This window comes from Melospiza georgiana, chromosome 3, assembly GCF_028018845.1.
Source record: "Melospiza georgiana isolate bMelGeo1 chromosome 3, bMelGeo1.pri, whole genome shotgun sequence".
In the NCBI taxonomy this organism is placed as follows: Eukaryota; Metazoa; Chordata; class Aves; order Passeriformes; family Passerellidae; genus Melospiza; species Melospiza georgiana.
The window spans coordinates 65,056,080-65,080,271 of record NC_080432.1 but is presented as its reverse complement, the minus strand read 5'-3'; the positions used below and the strand labels follow the sequence as shown (position 1 = coordinate 65,080,271).

Sequence of the window (24,192 nt, the reverse complement as noted above, 5' to 3'; positions counted from 1 at the left end):
GCCATTAACACAGATACACAGAAAGATTGTATGCATTTCAGAGAACCCCATTTCCTAGAAAAATGCCACCTCCCCTCAAACCTCGGTCCACACTGAACCTGCTCATCCAGACGAAAACACTCCCCAGGTGCTCCTTCAGAAACTAACACTGTAGAAGTAAAAGCGCCTTAACATCTTTTTCCTAGATAGATATTCTCTTGTCACTCTTGTACTAAAGAGTAACATTGAATCCTCTATTCCTAATACCAAGTGGTTTTTTTTCCTATTTCCAACAGGACAACTCAAACCAATCACCAATAATCTAAAATTACATTGCCTTAAAAACAAACACAAAAAGCAAACAAGCAAGTTAACCCCCCCTGCCGCAAACCCAAACCAAACTGCACCCATGTATCACCCTAGAAAAAATACCATGGAAGATTAAGAAATCATATTTTTTAAGTGTGTAACCAATTCTCCTGAAGTTATATATAGAATACAAAAATAAAGTGAAAAAAAAAATCTTTCAGGTGATAGAAGCATGATGGAGATACAACAATAAAATATCTCTCTGTTCCTATTTTCCTTTTTTACTATGAAATACTGTGTTACCTAGGTTGTACCGAACCAGGTTGCAGTTGTTTTAACAAGGCTGCAGTAAATAATTAAAAGAAAAAGGAAGTTCTAGACCTAAGCAAATTGCTTCACAGGGAAATAGTTTGATTACTCCAATCACTGTCATCTTCAGCTTCCTTAAAATGTCACAAAAATATAGTGGAGAACACCTTGATTAAGTGGGAATGCATGAAACAAGAAAAATAAGTAAGTTACATTTTGTTAAGAGGACTTTCTGCTCTTCATATGGGATACATTAGAATTCTAGCTAAATATCTCTAAGAGTAATTATAGTTTTATCTACATATACACAGACATCTCAACAATATAAACCCCTCCCAGAAACAGACACCATTAGGGTTGCACAATCAAGGACAACTGAAGTTAGGAAATGCCAGAGTTAACCTTCCTCTGGCCCTTGTGCACAGATAATTGAAAAAAAATCTTCAATTACATAATCACATACTACTGTTTTTGCAGGATCTCATTCAGTGCACAGGAAGGACAAACCCCATGAAATAAGCAACTTTGCAGTATCCTGCTTTACTTCTGTTCTTCGATGTGTTACCCTCAACCTTGAAGCGATTCCAGTTCTCTCCAGAGGCATTATCACTGACTTCCTCATGAGCTCTTCTGTGGTGTTCATTAATGCAACATCTGAACCTTTCTCCAACAGTTATTTTATTAACAAAACTTACAATATGGCTGTGATGGAAGAAGTATTCTTAAACTCATTTTACAGAAGTATATCTGGGGAATATCAAGTTCAGAAAAATCTTCTGATGTTAGGTGTTTCAGACATGCAAGATCTAACTTACTTGTGATTTGCAGCATTTTATAGATGTTAATATAGTCAAAGACAGTTCCTATCCACCTCAGCTGCAATCAGAGATGCAAATCATTCTATAGGTGTAAATTAGTGACAGAAACTGAGACACATTAAAGATAGGCATGATATTCATTTGCTGAGCCACCCATAATAGAAAATAGAGACAGACTTCAGTTTTCTAGCACAGCCTTCAGCCACCCTTGCCATGAGATCTCTTTGCAATCCAGTTCCTCATTCAGTGTATGTATTTTACCTCTGGCCACACTTTAGACAAAGACCTCAATAACCATATTAGTTTTTTTTTTACCTCCTGGCATATCTACTTTGTACAAAACTGATGGCCTGACACAAAAAGCAGGTGGCTTTGTAATACACTCTGCGTGATCACCATGGATGTGAAAATGGAAAAATCCATAGGCAAGCTGAATTCTTCAAGTCTGTTGTTTCCTAATTACTGGGTTGACAACTTTCTAGACTTAGTATTTTCTTTTATCTATTTTCTTACTAACGCTTTATTCTATTATTTACAATAAGTCAAATTTGAAAACTACAATTTTGTGACAATCAAAGGAAACCTTCCCTGCTGGTCTACCACACAGGTTTCTGACATATCAACTAAACTATCAACTGTTGATTCTACATGATAATTCTCTATTTCACTAGCTAAATCCCAAGCTTTTCCTCACCTCCACATAAGACAGGAAATTACTGCAAAATAAAAATACATGAATGTCTTACTCTTTGTCAGAATTGGTGTGATTAAAAGGTTGCATTACTTTAAAGCAGTAACAGACAAGTAAGAGCCATTTAATAGCATGTGGCATTTCAGAAATAAACATACTCTGTCATAATTAGAAAAGATAGATTACAAGGATATGTCATTACCCACCTATAATTGGGAGCCTGGATATTTACTCAAACCTCTCTTATTGCTGCTGATAAAGAGTTGCTCACAATGAAAGCCATTATTCATTCAAGTCTCATAAGATATATTTTTCCATGACCAAAGCAGCCTATACTCAATAACATAATTTACTTAAAGTGTGGACAAAGTCTTTGTGCTCTGTGGCTGGATTTACAAATCTGTCAGCGCACACAGGAGATCCACCTGCCCAATCCAAACAAACATAATACCATGTTTCTGTATGGACATTTGTCCTTAAACTTATACAAAATGTTAGTTCAATATGTGCTTCTGTTAAAGTTTAAGTTGTATCATAAACATAATGTTCTAGGATAATTTTATAAGTAATTTTTATAATTTATAGTAATTGCATATTTTAAAGTAACATCAAAGAATAAGTAGCTTTATTTACAGCAGTACACAAGCACAGGGTAATGGCTGATGCTACCTCCAGACTATGTATCTCCAGCAGTGATAATGCCAATTAGTACTTATTTATTCAAGAAAGCTCGTGTTAAATGAAGAAAAGTAATAAAATACCACCATTATTATTATTTCATATTTATCTTATGACTTTAGGTGGGCAATCCTCTTTTGAGTTATATTTGCATTATAGCTTGAAGAATATAACAGGCAAATTGTCAATCTTACTGAAGGCTTCATATGTGTAATACATAGCATAACCCAAGAAAGGTCCATAAGGGAACGTATTTCCCAGATCAGTGTTTAGACTAGGCATATTGGTCTTTGGTGGTTTTCATAATTGTTGACAAATTGGTAAGTACAGCCCATCAGTGGTAGATAACAGTGCAGAATATCTCCCTGCTTCCCAAGTAACTGGTTCCTGGATGTATACAGCACCTCAGCCATACAAAGTCTACTTGCACAGCATTTGATTGTCATTTTTGTTACCATCAGTATTTGCAGGCACACTTCTCTCTTTACACACCGACACCATAATTACTATCAGGAATGATATAAGAGGGATAAACAGGGACTGTTGTGAGGGCCAGAATAAAAAACTGAACCATAAACATGAAGATAATTAAATTATGACAAAGTATAAAGAACAAATTGCAAGTACCACAGAAGAGCTTCCTGGCAGGAAAAAAAAAAAAAAGGTTTAATCAACTGCTATTAAGCAATTTATGTTTGTGACTCACAATGGTCACATTTTGATGACCAGATTCTAGTTTAAGACCTTTTTGTTATTACAGTATATGACATTATTTTTCCATTCTGCTGTCCTTGTATCATTTCTTATATAGAATTCTGCAAAGGGAAACTAATCAAAATCTAATGTGAAATATCACAAATTGCTTGTAGACCTGATTTTCCTTTTTTTTTAAAGTTTGGCTTCATCCCTGCTAATAAAAGATGTTTCTTTGGATTTTCACGTATTTCAAGTGAATAAACACAGTAGCTGATTAAGATAAGAGGCATTGTAGACCTCACCCTGAAGATTAAAACTCTGGCCAGGCTGAGCTGTCTTCTCACTAGAAACATATGCAATAAAGTAAAATAAGGGGAAAGCTGAAAAAATCATGCCACTATAATCAAAAGCAATTCATTTCAAAAGGAAAAACAAAGCTTTCTTCTGTGCATTAGGATTAAACACCAGAGTGGATGTCTGGATTCTTATGATATTTTAACTGACTCTGACAGTTACTGAACAATCCCCAGTCTGATGTATTAAACCTAGCTGAAAAATAGAGTGATAGACAGTAAAAATGCTGGCTTCTCCTTTGCTCAGTTTTTGACAGTGCTGAGAATATTCCATACTGAATCTCAGGGAATCTGAGGTGCTCTGACTCCCACAAATGGTACCATGTCCCCAAAAAACCAGGAACATTGATGGAAGAAAAAGTCTTTCAGTATCAATCCTTCCAGAAGAGTTTGTGCATCTGAATTTTTTTCTGGAGCTCAAGTAAATTCTTAAGTACCAAGAAAGGATTCACATGACATGGGGATTACACAGACAAAAAACAGAATACAAAACCCTCTTCCATTTCACTGGGTGAGATCACAGTAATCTGCAGACAAAACCCACAAGTTACAACATATAATCCTTGCCAAGTGTACACAGCAACTTTTCTTTCCTTCTTTAAGCCTTTTTCCTTTCTGAACACTGAACAGCAATGCAGCACCATGCAAATGAAACCTTTTAAAGCCATGGGGCAGAACTTTGGCTTCCTCTGACAGAGGAGCACTGCTTGGCCAAGACACCAACTTCCACATAGTTTCTGTTTGGATATTTGGGGAGGGGTTTTCCAAAGGGCTCCACAGTGATGTAACTCTGCTCTTATTCAGGGATAGTCAAACCTGCACAGACTGTGGTGGGACCCAGTAAAATGAATGTCACACAATCCATGGAGGAACCACCAGAACATATACAGCTGAACATCCATTTAAGAATTTCCTTATATTTTAGTCCAGAAGTTGTGTAAAAACTATTCGAAGATTAAAAAAGATTTGTCTCAATTTCCCCACTCCTAAGCATAAAAAAGCACAGCACAGACTTTCTATGAAATTATGTCATTCTTTTCTCAATCATATTACTAGTAAGTTATTTTCCTTTACTTTCTTGAAAATAATATTATTTAAGAAAAATTATGCTTTTAAGAGAACATGGCAAAATTTTTAAATTAATGCTGTAATTTTCTCCTTCAGATTCAGAATACTTATTATACCAGAGAAATTATTAGGATGATAAGGGAAGATAAATGTTTTGAAAACAATAGCTTTAAAAACTGGACTCTTCTCAGCTACATTTCTGGCATCTGCTACATTCCATTGCTATGATGTGCTATTCAGAATAGATTTATGCAGCCAAACATTTTTTTTCCTAACATCTCAAGTTCAGCTATTGATTCTATGATTAAATGGCCAGTAATTAAATTTTGTTAAGCTCTAAAAAAAGGAACAACTGCAAATACTTTTGTTAAAGGCAATAGCCAAAGGAGTCAGTAAGCACAGGAGTTGTGTAAAACAGAATACTTGTATCACATATATCAACACTGCCAATAAATAAGGAAAGAAACCCACCCAAAACTAAAGACAACTATACCAGATATTATTTGCAGGTAACTTCTAAGTTACTAGATCTTGGCCGGAGATTTAGAAACTTACTGTTTGTTATTACTCACATGAAAAATATGTGTATATTTTATTAGAGAGAGGGTGTGTGTGCACAGAAAGATGTTTGCCTTTTTAATCCTCAGTCGTATCTTTTGATTGCCATGTGCTACTGGAAGGAGAAATTTATCTTTCTACCCATGCTACTTATGCCTTTTCGAGTTCCCCAGAGACCTTTCCAGGAATGAAGAAGTGTTAAATGCAATTCATTTGTAGTGAATGTAATTCATAGTAGTGAAATAATCACTCAACAGTGGAGCAGTTCCTCATATGCAGAGACAGACAAAGGGAAGGCCTGACTGGTGGCATCTCTGACATAGAATGCCTTTGCCAGTTCCAATGGCAAGATTTTAGCAGAAGCATAGCCAATTCAAAATATGATCAAAATACTAGACATCACAGAAATAGTAAATGGCCAAAATCTGACTGGTCAAAAAAAAAAAAATACACTTTATAAACCAGTTATAAAATAAACTGTCACCAGAGCAGCTAGTGCACATCTGATGTACCAGGCTTGCCCATGTGAGAGAGGGGGCACATTATTGGTATTGCTCTGTTTCCTTTAAATCCCTTTATCAGTCAAACATTTTTTTTTAAAACTCCACAACTTCTAACCCACTGTACAAATGATGCAGTTTTTCAGCACCAGCATTTTGCCCTTTTATTTTTGTGTGTTTATTACATACATACATGAAATATAATGGTTCTTTAAACCAAAGTTAAAGCCCCATATAAGTTAACACCACTTGGGTGATTTGTTATTCAAAATATTGGATGGGTGGGCACCCATACCAGAATAAAATCTGTTATTTTAGATTTCATTGCAAAAGACTGTTCCTTTCTGTACTTTTAACAACTCATCAGACAAGTGATTTCAGGATTCTCTGTACACTTTCAGTTTCTATAAAGTGCAGTATAATATGTAACTATCATACTTTGGATAGGGAAGATATTTAGACAGAATCAGAAGAAAAAAAAATTAAAATTTATACCCATTTATTTTCCTGTAAATTCAAGACAATGAGAAAAAACAGTTGCCCTCACACTTAAAAAAAAGGCACAGAGGACTGGGTCACTTGTACAAATGCCTCTGTGATAACTTCAACCATGAGGTCTTTCTCTCCACCTAAAAGGCAAGTTCTGATTAAAAAATGCCTTGACTTTCATAGTATGGATTTGTCACTGCACAGTTCTTAATTAAGAGAGCTCTGAGAAGTCAGAGCATGCATCTGAACAAAACAAACTCTGTTCGAGGCAGGGAGTTGCAGCTTTCTGTCTGACACCCGCTAAGAAGCATATTCATGAGTGAAAAAAGATGGAACTAGAAAAAAATCTGATTGCATTTTAGCCTTTCAAAAATTACATTAGCTGTGTGACAATCTTTTCATGGATCTACCCTGTGTTCATGGATCTACCCTGCAAGCTCTTGCAGATATTTAGCTCTGGAAAAAAACTGTACTGGGAGACAGTTGGCCTGCTTTGGGGAAATCCAAAAGAAAATTGGTTTCAAAAATAGGAACTTTCTGTCACTCTTTGAGTAAATTATTTTACAATACACACTTTTTCAGTCTAGAAGAACTTGTCAAACATTAATTTCTTTGAAAATATGCCATGCTGACACTTCCATACAATATTAACTGTCTTAACATCTTAATTAATACAGCAGTAGTTTTAGAGGATTATGCAATCTGAGTGACCACTGTAGTGGTCTCTATTGTCAAAATTGACTATTTGCTACACTGGAATTTGAACAAGCCAGTAAATAACTGAAAAGATGTTCAGAAATTACTGAAAAGGAAATTTACAGAATGGGAATTGGTAAATATCTTTGGGAGCTGAAATCTTGGGAACAATTAGCAAAATCATTTCCAACTAACAAATTGAAAACAGTTACCATACTGTTCAAGCAGCTGTAGCCCCAGAGAATAGGGGGAAAAATAAACCAAAAAACTCCACAAAACCTACAACATGAAAGATCGTAAAAGAAGAGCACAAGTTCATATTGGTACCAAAAATGTAGGAGTGGAGTTGGGTTTAAAGTGGAAAGTGACTTGATCTTTTCAGAGACAGCAATTAAAATAGACTTCTGTGAAAGATATCTGGAGGCCAGACTACATAGGCAGACTTTTAACTCTGAATTATACACTTAATTTTCCTGCACTGCAGCAAGAGTTAGAGCTTAGTCTGTCATTTACAGGAACTGAGCAGACCAGCAAGCACTGAACCCAGACAAAACAAGAGGGGTTTCTGGAAACCCTCCCTTCCCTTGATATGCATGCTCATAGAATTACAGATGTCCTCATGGCTTTATTAAAATAAATTATATTGTCATATCTAGGGCAGGACAAGTAGTTTTGGTTCAATGTATCACAGCAAGGGATGTACTTTTCGGATGTCACTTATCATTATTACTTTAATATTTTTGTTAACTTTGTAGCAAATGTTAAGTCTATAGCTAAAACACTTTTTTTCCTCCCACAGCAGAGATATTTTTCTCTTCCATGATGAGAGAAAGAAATTCAGACTTAGTACATGAGAATAATTTAATCAGATGTTTTTCATACACAGTCACAATTCCCTCACTTTTTTTTCAGATTCTTGAAAAATAAACATCATATATGTTTTTCTTCATTTTAGTATTGTATATCTTTCTCAGACATCTCTGTATTGTGGTTGTGTGCAAATGCAAATTTGAACATTTCTTTATCAGAAAGTGATAACTGAGGCCTTGCTCTAGTTAGCATTACATGTTACACCTTGTGGAAAAAGCTTAAGCAATCTCACTAAGTAAACAAATACTATGCTCTAGCAAAAATAGTCATGGACATTAAAATAGGCATCTAAAATCTGCAAGATCAGCCCTTCTGATTAATTGATAAATGCTGACTTTACAGTGGTAATTACTCACTTCTAAAAAGTCCATTAGGATATTAAATCAACCAATTTAATTACACAGTATTAATTGTGATACCTATTGAAATGCACATCACACAATTGCTAGACTTGTATGTTAGGAACTTCTACCTGGAAAACTTCTATTTCTAGTTAACACCTTCACTTCACGATACAATGCTTCTCACATTAGTAATCCACAGGAGAAAAAAAGTGGCACTCACAAAGATTCAGTTTTTTAATAAGACTGAAACACATCTTGTTCTAAAGTTTTCGTTCACTTTATTGAGAGCAAGTGACAAATACCATAAAAATATTTTTTTCACATAATAACCCCTATCAGGGCAGGCTTTTGTAAAGCACAGTCCAGATGGCCACAAGTCATCCTGAGCCTATTTTTGGAGATACTGCTAAGGTAGGTACTTTTATGATGTGTTGTGATGAACAGTATTGACAAATATTCAAGCTTCTCTTGGTTATGGTTTTTAATTTCTAACAGTAAACAGAGAAAATGAAGCAAAAATAATTTATAAACAGATTCTAAAATACTGTAGGTTGTAAAGACTGGACCTTCTGTGACAGGTTGCTCCTTCTTTGAAGGTATAGTGTTTACAGAGAGGTGCATTATTTAGCCTTTGTTCCAATGAAGGAGTGCTGAGACCCTGTACAATGAGGTCGTAGTCAGCTTAGAAATGCCTGAGCACATTCCATATCAGAGGAGGGGGAAAAATCACTCTGCTTTTAAGGCAGTATTGTCTTGGTTAATGCAAAGAGGTTGAAACATTTAAGGAAAGGAAAAGAATTATCAACACCATCAAAAGATTATAGCTAAAAAAAGTAAACAGAAGTAATGAAAGGCAGGTTCCTGTGAAATTCATTTCAATAGTAATTTACTTTTATATTAACAAACTGTCAACTAGGGGAAATACAAGAAAGACAACTAGCAACTTTTTCTCTGCAAGATTTGTATGAATAGAAATTCTAAACACATCTCAAGCCAGCAAAAATTTAGATATTAAACAGAACATAAAAGAGATAGCTTATTATATGTTTTGTTTAAGCTAAATTAAAATATATGAAAAAACCCTGACAGAGAAAGAGGAAAGAATAAAAAAAACCTTGGAGCAGTTCATTAAATACATAGATTCCTCCTGACTAATCTCTCAATTACTCATGATTTATGTATGCCTCTGTAAGGAAAGACTGCCAGACTGAATATTTTTTCCAAACTTTTAAAATTTCCTGATGTTTTCCATAACTTTGAGTAATAAGAATTTCCATGCCTGAGTCAGGGACAGAACTATCAGTCACATTTACCCTGCTCAGCAATAAATGCACACCCACTCCCATCCCTGGGATGCCATGAGAGGAGTTTGACAAAGCACCAGTAACAACTTTATCAAACCACCCCCTGCTGTACGTGAGGATTGGACTGGGTTACTGCCTTGGCACTTGGGCTCTTGCTCTGCACATGGTAAGGAGGAAGATAAGGGAATGTGCTGACAACCATTTCATCATTTGCCCAGGGATGGGATCTTTCGCCCCTGTCTGGGGTAGGCAGCTTGAGATCTGTGGTGAAAAGACCACACTTCCTGACTTGGCTGTGCCAGATAAAGCCCAATCCATTTTCAAGGTGTCACCAACTCTTGCTGCTCGCGCTGGTGGCATGAGCAACACTTCTCACCATACTGATTTCCCATCTCCTATTAAGCTTCTGGACCCCCTGAAATCCTCCCATAAAAAAGAGAGGACTTTATTCCCTCCTTTATATACGCAGGCACAATTAAGGACCATAACAGACAAAGATGATCTTATACTGTGGATCATCATCAGACGTGGGTGAAGGACCTGCCTTCAGATTTTTTTTTCTTGATGAATTAAATACAGAAATTTTTCTTTGAATCACCACTAAAATTTAGATTCCAGGGGCTGTAACAGAATTGAAATTTACACTTTGGTGAGCTGCTGAGAATTGATTAAACTGCTCTGAGGACGTGGAAGTGAGACACCAGTGCACTTTATTGATGGATGACCAAAGGACAAAGGTTCATTCTGGCATTAGCTACAGCCACAGTAATTTTGTGGTAACATCAGCATGGGGCATAATGCAGAAATAGTGTAGTAAGAATTATAGATGTCCTCATGGCTTTATTAAAATAAATTTTTTCACATTCTGAATAAAATTAATTATGACTGCACAGCAGCCAAAACTTAAAATATTTATTGACTCCTATAAGTCAATATATATATATATTGACTGTAAGTCTACTAATGACATAAGAAGGTGAAAACTCTTATGAGGATATTGCTATCTCCTCAAATGTTCAAGTGTTGAAAACTCTGGAATTCCAGTGCTGACAAGACACTCAATAACTAGACTGGAAAATAATTATGCAAACTGCAATCTGCATTTAAGGTCACTGAGAAAACTCCAGTTCTGCTCCTGAGTTACCACAGAGAGCGCAGACAACCCCAAAAGACAGCACAATATTGAAACAATAGACATTTTATTATGAGAACATAAAAGAAAAAAAGCAAGGGGGGAATAAACTGAACTTTTTTGTGAGGTTACACACACCTGAAGCAACTGATTTTCCTTACCATACTGAACTGCTGCTTCTTTATGTCAGATAAATTGAAGCCATTGTGACAGGACTAACAGCAAAACAATTTTTTAGACACAGCAAAAGCACTGTCATATTCCAAGACGTGCACTTTCCAATGGGTCTTCTCATTTCCCAGATTTTTAACCAAAAGAGATTCTACAGGACAATGATTCAGAAGGAACTATAGATCTTAGGGAAGTTTGGAAATTTTATAATGTATTTCTCAGCCCCAGGGAAAGAGGACTGTAGATTTAAGCCATTTCTGGTAGATATTACTATGCATTTCCAGGGACTGGGATTTCCCAGTCTTTCTTGACATCTATTTCACTGCTATCTAAACCTTTTGATGAGATGTCCTCCCCTCATTTATCTTCTTGTAATTTAAGCCCATTTCTTTTTGCCTTTTCAACTTGAACAGATCAGTCTATTCCTTCCCACTGCACCTACCTCCTGAAATATTCTCAGTTCTTATGCATTCCCTCTTTTGTCTATTAAAGACCAAAAAATCTTAGTTCTTTCTGTTTGCCTTCATTAGTTACATTTTCTAGAACTTTGTTCACTCCATTTGTTCTCTCCTGGGCTCTCTGAAATGAATGAAATGTACAAACAAACAAAAAGTTAGGAATATCTGAGTCTCCTATAAAAGCAGATGTAGCTTAAATTTGTTTTTTAAAATTCTGTTTAAAACACCCCCATTCCAACATCTGAGCTGCCATGCAGCCCTTTCACTGGAAGACAGGCAAGCTGTTTACAAGGGAGGTGAGACATACACTCATCACAGGGAAACTGAGGCACAGCTAAATGACCCACATAAGACTATCAGGGGCATCTACCTCAGACAGGAATGGAATCATGACAAGTTACTAACTGAGCTGTGCAGTAACTTCCCCCTGACCCACAACACATAACCTGAAGCCAGTGTGCCCAGACTTTAGGGCTGCCGAGTTCTTAACTAAAGTACATGCTATATTTTTATCATTTTTTTGGTGTTAATAATTTCTTTCTGTTTCAAGTGTCACAATCCATCCATTGATTCCTTTGAGGTACTGGACCTATTGCACCTGCTTGTCAGTACCTTACCAACCTGTGGCTGAATATTCTTTCCACAGACCATCTCACTCCTGTTCCAAGTTTTCTGCTGTGTAATCCCTCTCCTAAGCTTTGTTTCTGAAAGCAGGCCCAGTATTGTAGTTTTCCTCAAACTAAACTATAAAATTATTACTTTTGCATTTTCCATGTCACAGTGACTGATATCTTTATTCTTATGAATAGCTCCTTAAATAATCCATGAAACCTGGACCTGATGATCTTAATCCCTTGCTTGTATGTAACCTCCTCTGGGCAAAGCTTAATAAGCACCAATAGCTTTCTAAGCTTACAGCTCACTAGAGAATCTGGATCAATGTCAGGCTTTTATGAGATTTCTACTGTAAATTCAGTCAAGCTTAAGCTGCCAGAGAGATTATGAATACCATATGAATCCACAGCCGAAGTGACCAATACCTTTTAAGAACACGAAATAAAAAATGCAGGAGCAGCAGTGTTTCCTGCTTTGTCTGTCTTGCTCTATTAGAAAAGGCAGATGAAAAGATTCCATTGTGCAGCATAACCTATGCTTTAACATCAACATAAAAAGAAATACAAACCCCGAGGGTCTCCAGGCAAGTACTGTCAAATGACAGGTTCCTGTAAAGGTAAATGTCTCATTTTCATTTCAGTTGAGTATTGAGAACAGACTGCCCATCATCTCTTTCACTACTGAGCAGCAGACATCTTTCTATTAAACCTGGGCATTTCCAGTGTACCTTATTTATCTACTTATTATTCAGACTGACAGGGAAATATTTTTTCCATTTATTGACAGTTTTGAAGATTTCAAATCTATTCCTGTGGAGGCAACAAAGGAAAAGCCCCCACAGGGATGCACTTGGGACTGGAACACTTTGGCTGCTTTTACAGTCCAATGGCACCAATCATTTTATTGCTGAGGAGGTTAGCCAGGGACATATATGATTTCATAGAAGTGTATCCTGGAGTTTGGCACAGGGCTTTTGACCTTACTTGTTCAGCAGCAGCACAGCTAGCCATGGTGCAATTAGCTGAATGCAGGGTCAGTTTGTGGTTGGCTTTCTCTGTCCTCACAGCACTGACTGGGACCTTCTGGCTCACAGGGTGTAGGTTTCTGTGTCACCTACACTTTCAGTTATCAATTATTTGTTATGAAGAGGAATTAGCAAAGGATAACAATTTTGGCATCCTAGTGTTCTAGTCACCAGGTAACAGCACACGTAAATTAGAGGAGGTTTTGCTGATTTACTTTGTGCTAAGAATGGCAGCAGCATGGCCCAAGATCAAGTACGGACCAGGAACACGAAGACACAAAATCCATCCGTCAATGGAACCACAGGTGAGAGCAGATCCTAAATGCATTTCTGGCTACAGTTTAATGGAAATAGAAAACACCTATTAAAATGATATGAATATGGAAAGTGCTACTGCACACTGACAACATTGGTTTGTCTCTAAAAAAATTGTAGGTTTAAAAATTAAAAAAAGCATTTTTTAAAAAGGAAAAACATTACCAAAGAAGTTAGAAACCCTTTCTATATATAAACAATCTTTTTTCCAATGGCAAGCCTGTCAAAGCAAAACTATCCATCTGATACAGAATTAGCTGGGCACCACAAGCTGCTCCAAAATTTTCATATGCTCCAGAATAAACTCCAGACATCTTTTTTCCAGCAAAGCAGCTGGATCTCCTAAAATACTTTGCACTTCAGTGGTTAGGACAAGACATTTACTGAATGAAATCTCTCATTCATGTGTTTAAAGAAAACAGTCAAAATGTTACATTATGCTGTGCTGAAGTGTCACCACAGATCAAGATGATGTAAAGTTTAAACTGATGGTTCTTTACAGTGTGCAGTTATCTTACATATAACTTGCATATAATTTGCTGAAGAATGTTTCTATTATTTGAATCATAAAAGCTTTTAAAAATAATGAGCACACTCCAGGTATTTTACCACTTTGAACTACAGGGAAGGGTTATTAAATGCACAATCTGCAGGCACAAACATTACTGTGGAAAATGGAAGAACTACATGATTACCCACAGAATTTCAACAACCAGAAGAAATTCATAAGAGGCAGGCATTAACAACGTAAACACAAAGAAAGAGCAAAATTAAAGAATTCAAAGAAGAAATTCAAAGGAAAAAGATAGTGACAATTAATAACAGCACAACTGTAAAAATGGCAAAAATAAAATTCAGCAGTAGCAGAACACAGGACCCTAGCTATAAAATCACAAATAATGATCATAATGCATCACTTTCATCAAAGTGTTATATTGTACAGAATTCAGCCATACATAAGCATAATCCTTGGTCATTAAAATTTTGGCTCCTGGATCATTTATTTATACAAGAAGATAAATTGCTGACTTACCTGCTTGCTGCATGCATATAATATATGTGGTAAACAAGCAGAGACAGTGATGCAGCTTCCATTTCCAGTGATAGCACCACATTTCACTTCCATGAGACATCCTGTGGGAAAAAAGAAAAGCAACCAAGAATTCAGGGAGTTTTACTAGACAAGAAAATGAGGAAGACTCTGTTGTTAGTCAAACTAGTAGCCTGCAGTAAATAAAGTAGTGAAAATTATGGATGGTCCCGGTATTGCTTAAATGGAGACAGAAGTCTGCTAAAAAGGGTCAGAAATTATGTTGTCTGGTTCTTAGCAGACAGCAAAATGGAAGACTGGTCAGCCTTGGGCTTCTAAGCAGATAGATGTGGGTGGTATTTCAGTGAAAAAAAACAAGAAGCACAGTCTGAAAAAGTTAAGTTGTAGAGGTTTTTTTGAAATATGAAATTTTACACATATAAACACATTTATTTTATTTAATTATACATCATAAATATATATTTATTATTAACTAAATAAAGACGGTAGATTATAATTTGCCTCTACCCTTAACAAAGCTTTCCATTTTTCAGTTCTAGTGTTTTGACAGCTATGATATCTTCTGCTGACAACTTTTATGAAAATCCTGAAACTTTCCTTGCCAAAATCTAGGAGCTCACCTATGCTGCCAGAGGAGTCAGGGACATACTGATTATTTCATAAAATAAATGCAGTTATAGAAAAGTCTCTACTAGTTATAGCTTGAAGTTAAAGTTTCCTTTCCCTTGCAGGCTAGAGGATATTTAACGGCTAAACCAAAATGCTTCCTCCACTGTGGGCAAAAAAGGAAGCAAAACTCTTAATAAACTTCTTCATACCTTTAACCATGCACCCAAAATGAATGGTGCTCCACTACATTCACGTCTCATTTTATTCAACAAGTTAGCAGCAAGCAAAAGGAAGTAACAAGTAACGAAATACAACATGCATTATTTTGACCAATTCCTGCCTCTCCCATTTGGTGATGATAATTGGCTTTTGTTCAGTAAGATATTATCTCCCTCTACTGAGGTAAATAAGGACAAAACTCTTCCTTCTTCTCCATAGATATTGCTGTGAACCCACCAGTAAAAGCTGGGGGCAGATATAAAACCATTTCCAGTGTAAGCTTCTGTTTATTCCCCAAGTGGAAACCACTGCAAAGGAACAAGTAATATTTCAGCTTTAAAAGTAGTAATTCATCAAAGCACTCCTGTGGGCTAGATGCCAATGGGCCCAGGTAAATGACACTTCAGCAGACTGCTGCAATCAGTTAGGCTTCCCTTGAGTGCAGTGCTACACAGCATAGGTATCTGATTACAAAAGAAGTTCAGTTCTTTGTGGGTAGTTGTATCAAATTAGGAATCTGAAGCAGATTTATTTTTTCTGAGACACTGCAAAGTCACACTTGACAAGTGTTGAAGGCAAGCTCAGAAAACATGGGGCTCTGAAATACAAGAATCTCTTTGATGAAGCCAGACATACAAAACTGGATTATCAAACAATAGAATTATTGTCCTTCCACTTAGTGATCCAAAAATCCCTATTAAAATCTCAACAGTAGAAAGCTGAGGTTTTGGAGCTGTTACTTTCCAATGTATATAATTCATAAATCCACAATAACTTTAATATTAATTTAGAAAATTGAATTTGAACAGAAGTCCTTTGAAGACAGTTACACACACACCCAAACACATACGGCATACATATATACTCACAGAGTGGGGGAATGGAAATGTTGGGGGCTAACAGCATGACACACCAGAGATACAAAAGAATTTTCCTGTGCCCACAGAAGAGTTTGCAGATGAGATACATGGCATCCTGCTGCTTAATCTACCAATGCAAACTTGTAGAAGTGGTTGCATTACTGGTTTTTGTTGCTGGTTTGTTTTGAGCAAGCACATTAAACAGTTATTAGACTAGGAAACAAACAATTATTTATTAATTCAGAATAATTTTGTGTTAAATTACATGAAACTGATAAATTGTCTGTATCATCACTTTTGATATCACTGTGAGCTCAGCCAAAGATTTTGCTCATTTAATAATGGGAGAATCCAAAACAACACATTTGAGATACTCAGGGAAAAACAACATGACAAGTTTCTGCTGCTTAGGTCTAGTGTGAATGAAATTCTATGTTAGTCTGAAAGAGGTATTTAATCTGGCCAATTTCTATCTGTTACTGTTTACTTGCATTGTGGTAATGCTTACAAGCCAGTACTCCGTGGTACTCCAGAATGATAATTTATAGTCTGTTTCCTCACCCTCACCCATGTAAAAAGTGCTAGTCAAGAAAGATTTCAAGAACATGGATAAGCAACAACAGAGCAGAGCATAAATAAGCGCAAACTATAAGGCAGAAAGGAGTAGCTATAAAGACTTTCCCCCTGAGTAAAAAGCTAGATAACTACATAACTGCTATTAAAAACACTCAATTCTCCACCAAAATAAATAAAACAAATATATAAAAAAGAGCAAACTATCTCCTCCACTTCTCCACTCCCCGTTGAAGGACAAAACAATTCTCTTTATACCACATTGTCTCAGCTGACAAGAAAAAGGTTTATCAAACTCCGACAAGAATGAACACAGAAGCACACACTACCAAAACACCCCACTAATGTGGGCACCATGAGTCAGAGCTGTTTCTTTTGGAGAGGATTGCTGAAAAACTGTTTTACAAAGCATAACCACTAGCTGAGTGCTATAAATTAGTGAGGAAATCGGTTAGTTATATGTTCCTAGGATCTTGCAGAGCCAAAAAGTCAAAATTCAGAAACCTGACTTCTCACAGCCTTACACTGTGATGTGTAACACTCCTGTTCACACAAGAAAGAAGTTGTCAGGGATGGAAGTCAGATAATTGCCAACAAAAGGGCTTCTTCCCCAACAAAATCAATCCCTGATATTTTTATAATTTGACATTTCAGACAATAACTGATAAATATTTCTGAGACTTTAAAAACCACAGATATTATTCACCTCTTAGTAGCCACCATATTTATTTTAAGGTTCTTTTTCTTGGTTACTGGTGTTAATCAACATCTAGAAGCGAATACAAACAGCATATGAATAATTCAATAGAAAAATCAGCAAACAATAACTCAATAATATTCAATAGAAAAAATCAGAAAGTTCTGAGCTTGTTTATAGCTCATCAAGGAACGATATGGTCCCCTGACAGCACTGATTTGATGACCCAAGAGACCTCTTTGGTCTTGTGTTCTTATTTTAAATACTATTAAAAAGATGTGTTCTGTCATTTAATATTCATTAACAGCACAGGGGATGGATATCAGAATAGCAATGTAGCAAAACACACCAGGAATTTAGGTAAGCAAAGAGATGGATCCTGCAACAAAGAGATGGATCTGTAACAAAGATCTCAGACATGGAGACATGGATTATTTCAGTCTTTGTCTTTGGTTACATAAAAATTGCTGAACACTGTTCATAGTGAGTTTTCTTCTGTATTTTGTATCAGTTTAAATGAAAAAGCCCTGTTCTGTCCCCAGCTGGTAACACACTAGCAGCTCTGAAGAAATCACTCTAGATTGTCGCAGAATCAAAACATTTCACCCAACATATTTGGGAATTATTAGGACACCTATGGTAGGAGTACATCTACTACAGATGGATATAGTCTAGAAACAGGAATCCCTCTCAACTTTTTGGGGTTTTTTGAGGGTTTTGGCCTTCTGCAGAGTCTGATTTTTCTAAAGTCTGAAGTACTAATTTTTCTGTTGACTTGCATTTCCCAGTGCACTGTGTGACATGACCATCTATGCACTCCAGCTACCAATTCAGTCCAGTCTAGTCCACAGCTACTTTCATTTCCTATAACATAGGGATACAATGAGCTTATTCACAATTCATTTCAGAAGAGCAAAATAGACATGTAAATTATCTAAACCATAAATGGATAGTAACTTGACACAGTTCAAGATGGAATTACTGGGAGTTTTGCTACATCCAACTACTAAATCTTATTCTACAGGCCAGCAGCCAGCTAGCAGACAAAACAGCATTCCCTTTTAGGGAATATACAGTTTTGCAGGACAACATACACAAAATGTGAATAATGCTGGAGTATTTCATTTGTAGACTGTACCAACCCAAAACACGCAATACAAATTGGAATACACCATTTTCTGTGTTCAAAACTTTGTCAAAATTCCCTGGAGTAGGATGTGAATTCTGCCTCAGGCACGCTGACATGACTTTTTTTTGGTCTTTGACATGTCTAAAGCTATTAAGGAAAAACATTGCTGACACTTTAAAATTAAACGAAAGATAACATCAATTTCACAATTTTTTCTCACACACATTGTAAACAAAAATATTTTAATTTTAATCACTCCCAAGTAGAACTGCAAGTGAAAGATGATTGTAACAACTGCAAGTGAAAGATGATTGTAACTCACAGTTTAGTTCCCCAAGATTAATAGAGAAGTTGATTTTAACTCTGAAACCATCACTTTAAACTGTAGTACATTAATGTCTTGAAAGATTAATTACACAATACTCCTTAAAACTTTCATTTTGTTAAGCACTACTTGTTCCTAATTATTCTTACAGCCAGCTTTGAAAACACCCTCATGCTCATCAAAAGAGATGAAAAAAAAAAAAATAAGACGCTGCCTTTTAATTTAAACAGTATCAGCCCTATCAGATCCATCTAAGTCCCTTGGCTTTTCTTTCAAAGGGAACTTTTCCCAGTTGCAGGCAACAAATCTGCTGGTTGTTTCCAACCCGGTAGCACCGCAACACTAAATCTTCAGGCACTCCCGATTTGTGCCTTAACTTGACGGCGCTGTGTGAGAGCCCCCTGCCCTTTTCACTTGTACCGATTGTACAGGATCTCGCTCCTGGCTGTGAACGCACCAGCGGAACGCCGAGCCCCAAACCTCAGCACCTCGCCTTACCTTCGGCGAGGCACGGGCAGCAAAGGAGAAATACCCCGGGGAAGGCGGCCGGAGGCCAGGGCAGTGTGCGGCCGGGGCTGGTGCGGTCCGGCAGGAGGGGGAGCCCCGGCCCGCCCCTCGCCCCCGCTCCGTGCGCTGCCCCCGCTCCGAGCGCTGCCCAGAGTCGCGGCGCGGATGCGAACGCTTTGTGAAGCCCGCCCTGCCCTCCCTCTCCCTTCCCCTACTTTTTCCCTACTTGTGCTGGCACCTCACCTGGAGGGCTGCCTGCGGTGCCAGGGCTCCTCGACGTGAGCGGCCGCGGCCCCGAGCCGAGAGGCCGGGGCCGGGAGGATGCGGGGGCACCGCCGCTCAGGGCAGGCGGCCAGCGGGGCCAAGTGTTTCGCTACTCGCCCGCAAGCACCAGAGCGGTCCCAAGGACGGGGTTAGGGCGCCCTGGAAAGGCAGCGGCCGCCGACGGACACGGAGCCCGGACGGGGCAGAGCCCTGCCAGCCCTGCCCTCCGAGCTGCCGGCTTGAAACTTCCCCGCTTCCCCATTCCTTCAGCCCTACCTACCTGCACTAGGGCTCAGCCCTGACATTACTCACCACCTGCCCGTGGGTGGTGGGAAGCCCTGCCGAGCCGCCCGGGGCTCCCGGCCCCGCGATGCAGCCCCGCTCCCCCAGCGCCCCGGGCGGCAGCCGCAGCCCTCGCCCCAGAGCCCGGAGAAGGGACTTACATGGTGACATTACGGGGCGGCTCTGCTCCGGCTCTCAGCAAGCATCCCCCCGCGCTGCCGCTCGCTCTGCCTCTGCCCCGCTCCCTCGCCGGCTCCTCGCAAAGGTCATCGCTCCTCGCCCACCTCTCTTCCACGCCCGCGCCGATCCGCTCCTCCTCCGCCGCGATGCTTCTCCCACCCCGCGCCGCGGCGGGACCTGCCTCTCTCTTTGCACAAGTCAGAGAAACTTCGGCGCGGAGCGAGGCCGCCCCGCCCGCGCCCCGCCGTCAGGTGGCGGCCCCGGCGCGGCCCCGCGGCTGGCCCGGCCCACCGCGCTCCGGGGGCAGGACGGGCCCGGGAGCCGCCGCCGCCGGGGCCCCCAGCAGCCCTCCGAGGAGCTCTGGGGCCAGGGATGCCCACCCCCGCCCGGGAAAGGCGCTCCCCCGGCGGCACCTCACGGCGCCTTCCGGCTGACCCGGCTCACTGTGAGGGGCTAGGCCAGGCTGTGCGGCCCCCAGGCAGCCCTCAGGAGATGATAGCCGCAGGCACAAAGCCACCCGCGAAGGACATGGGCCTCCTCTGGGATGATTCCATACTGGGGACGCTGTCCTTGCCGGTCGCAGCGCCCTGAGCGTGTAGCAGCACCTCGCAGCAGCCCGGTGGCAGCCGGGCCCTGGGGACAAGCACACGCTGCATACCCACCACACTGAGGGCTGCAGAGGGAAGTGCACATCAGCCCACCTGCTCGCCTTAAGAAAATAAACCTGTCCCACTGTGTCCTAGAGCTGCTGGCACAAACTCCGAGGCACTTAAAGTGTGTCAGTTTCCTTTGAAGCACCGAACACACCAGGGACACGAGATGGGTGGGTGGAGGTGGCGCGGCTCTGACCCACTTTAAAGCATGTGAGGCGGTGTGCTGCACCCACAGAATGCTGGCCCACACCTCAGTCCTGGATAGCGCTCTTGGAGGATGTAGTTTGCACCATTTGCTAATGATCCTAAGTTCCTTTGCTCAATTAAAATCTGTGGGACGTGGGACTGCACTACAGGTAGGCAGGGAAGCATTGAAATGATAGCAAGAGAGAAACAAAAGGCCATCAGAGAAATCCAAAATTTTCACGTACTCCATGGTTCTGAGCAGGTAGGATTAGGAAGGATGGGGAAATAAAAGACCTGGCACAGTGAATCATTCAATGAAGTTATCAGCATGCAATGACAGTTAAAAGCAAACAGTTCCCATTAAAAAAAAAAAAAAAAAAAAAAGAAAACATCAATAAATTTTTCATGAACTTTATACTGAACAATAATATTCACTTATTCTGGTCAATTTTTATTCTCTGTCCTTAAAACAAATCTATAGGCTTGTTTTCATTGTAAATTCCTGGCACTGAACATGGGCACAAGAACTGCTGGGACTGGGTTAGCCAAATCCACATGGGCAATAGTGCAGGCTTGGACAATGTTAACCTACGAGTTCTTGCTGCTGGGTTTATTGTACACCTGCAGATTATTGCATTTACCTTCTGTGAACAGCAAAGTCTGTGCTTCTAGAACGCATGGGACTCACTGAACATGAGCTCACTATCTCCTGGGCATATTGAACCCACCTGGTATGAGATGTACACAGTAAATCAAGAGCATCTGGAAGAAATCAATCTGCCATTCATGCCCAGATTAGTGATACATGTGTAATGTTTATCTGCTGTCGTTGGAAACTTACATCTTCCTTTCCTATTTGGAAGGCCTTAGAGGTGACTGCAATTCCAGAACCTGGCAGTCAAGCTAAAAAATAAAAGGAAAAAAAAGGAAAAAAGAAAGAAATCATGGGATTTTCCCCCATCATATTTTTGTTCAGCTATTTCTTGGTTAATTCTCCTGTTCTGATTTTGCTGTCAAACACTTTTGCAAACACCAGTCTGCTTACCCCACCACAGCAGGAGCACTGCTGCTTCTGGATCCCAAACTGAACTCTGCCCAGCAAGAAATGCCTGTGATGTCCAGTGGGGATAATGTGCAGTGCAGATTTTCTGGACAATGAAGTAGCACGTTTCTGAAGACAGTCTCAGAGCTGCACAGCAGTGAAGGGAACCCGATCACTAATGAGAAAATGCTGATCATTATCTGGCAGCAGCTCACTGTGCCACATCTGCCTTTAATCAATAGTGAAACAACTTGGCATGGTGTGGGTAGTTGGAGAGGGCTGCATTTCTGGCTGCTGCTTAGCAAGAGTGAGAGTTTCTCTGTAGATCACAGTGATTTTAAGATCTGTGTCTCAGCATGAGAAACCACAGGCTACATTACAACACTCAACTCAGGTTAACATTGCAGGCTGTCTTTTGCACAATGTGATTAAGAGGGAAAAAATTACAGAAGTCTGGGAAGCAGTGCTATAACCAGAAGGGTTCTTTATATTGATATCTAGTGAGCAGCGCCCGCAGAAAGTCAAGCAGCTCTTTGTATTCTTTTCTTACCCCATCTGTAGTCACAATGTTGCTTTACATTTATTTTTATTACACCTCAAGCAAGTGGGGTCTGTATATTCCTAGGTACAGGGGTATCATATTCTTCAAATATTGCAGATTGTTTCATGAATATTCTGAGATGATTAGTGAAATATTTTGCATGAGTTTATAGGCCCTGATTTTTTATGGTTTTGTTCATATATTTCTGTAAACTTACTAGGCTAGTGTGATTTCCTGATATTTTGTGCAACTTTGCATCGACTCATTTAAATATAAGAATGTTAAAGAATGCTTCATGAAATAATAGTATTATATTATATTTTATATCTGGATATTTCATTTTAATATTTGAAACACGTGATTTGTCAATGAACTTTTGTTTTGAAAGTCTCTTCTATATTGTAACAATTGCATTTAGGAAAATCTGTGTTCATTTTCTAGAGAAGTGCAAATACTGAAACTTTATTGCCTGTAACAGTGTAAAGGCAAAAACAACCTGAAACAATAAAAAGGAAGCTGAAAATATTAGTGCATTAAAAGTGCTATAAGCTCACGAAGAAGATTCAAGATCATATGCATTCTCAAACATTCCAAGGGAAAAAAAAAATTGGATGTGCATTCTGCAACTGTTCCTGGCTTTTTCTCTGGTCATTCTCATATCTTGAAGAAAAAGGTTACAGCTGAGTCCAAAAGTTTAAAGGTGAGCTCCCAAATGCTGGTTTTGAGGATAGAGGTTTGGGCATCAGGATATAAAAGGTGAAGCAGCAGAATTGATGTGAATTGTTGGTAACAACAGTTCACATCAATTAAAGGATTCAAGAATTCACATCAATCCAAGAATAACTTCAGACTTTTGATGTATAGCTCTGTTTCATGCTGCTTTTACATAAACTGATCTCATAAATTACATAGAGTAATCTCTCTTGCAGCTTTTCCTTTCTGAGAATCTTTTGTCCCTCTAAAGACAACTTAACTAGCTCCCAGATTTTCCAGCACCAATCAGCCTTGTTTGCCCCTTCCTGGGCCACAGCTGTATCCACTTTTCACAGTCCAGAGGACAATCTGACCAGACCTGGCTTTTCTACTTTCAGAAAGTCTCTAAGCAGATCATGTTTCCTTAATTTCCCTTATCTGAGAGAGTAAGGGCCTTACCTTTCTGTTTTATGTGTAAATGCGTCGTAAAGAGGATCAGGAGTGTCTTTTTCTTTATTTAGTTGGCGATTTTTTTTGGTTTTATTTTATTTTGTTTGTTTTTGTTTTTCTTTTCGTTTCTGGAGAGATGTTTTCCCTTCCAGTTTAAAGTGCCATCCAGACAGGGCTCATTCCCATGAGTAAGATGCTGAAAAGGTGTCAAGTCAGTTCTCACTGTGGGCCTTAATGCAGTGGTTTCACCTGAGTGCTGGGCCTGGACAGCTGGGTGCTGGGTGAGTGAGCATGTTTTAGAGGCTGCTAACCCAGAAGGTAGGGGGAAATAGCACACAAGTTCTATGCTTAACCAAGTACCAAGCCAGAATGATTTCCAAGAACTTGGGAGGCAAGGGAATTGTGAGGAACATATTGATTCATGTCCTTAAGTGGTGAAACTGCCTGTAAATTGCTGCACTGACCTATATGTTCTTGAATTTAAGTATTTGCCTCTTGAAAACAAGCATAAAGTGAATTTTCTACAGTGCGTGTGCAGGATTTCAGGGGTAACA

At 39.1% G+C, this 24,192-nt stretch overlaps 1 protein-coding gene across 2 annotated transcripts in view; it reads right to left on the bottom strand.

Annotated features, from left to right (window-relative positions):
- The window catches only part of ADGRG6 (adhesion G protein-coupled receptor G6), a 109,959-nt gene extending 89,752 nt beyond the window's left edge, over window positions 1–20,207 (bottom strand). For both annotated transcript variants that reach the window (XM_058021290.1, XM_058021291.1), the window contains exons 1-2: window positions 20,055–20,207; window positions 14,411–14,511 (exon numbers count right to left, since the gene is read on the bottom strand). In XM_058021290.1, coding sequence (XP_057877273.1) covers window positions 14,411–14,511; window positions 20,055–20,056 — 103 coding nt within the window. In that variant the 5' untranslated portion in view covers window positions 20,057–20,207. The remainder of the gene's footprint in view (window positions 1–14,410; window positions 14,512–20,054) is intronic.
- Between the last annotated feature and the right edge of the window lie 3,985 nt (window positions 20,208–24,192).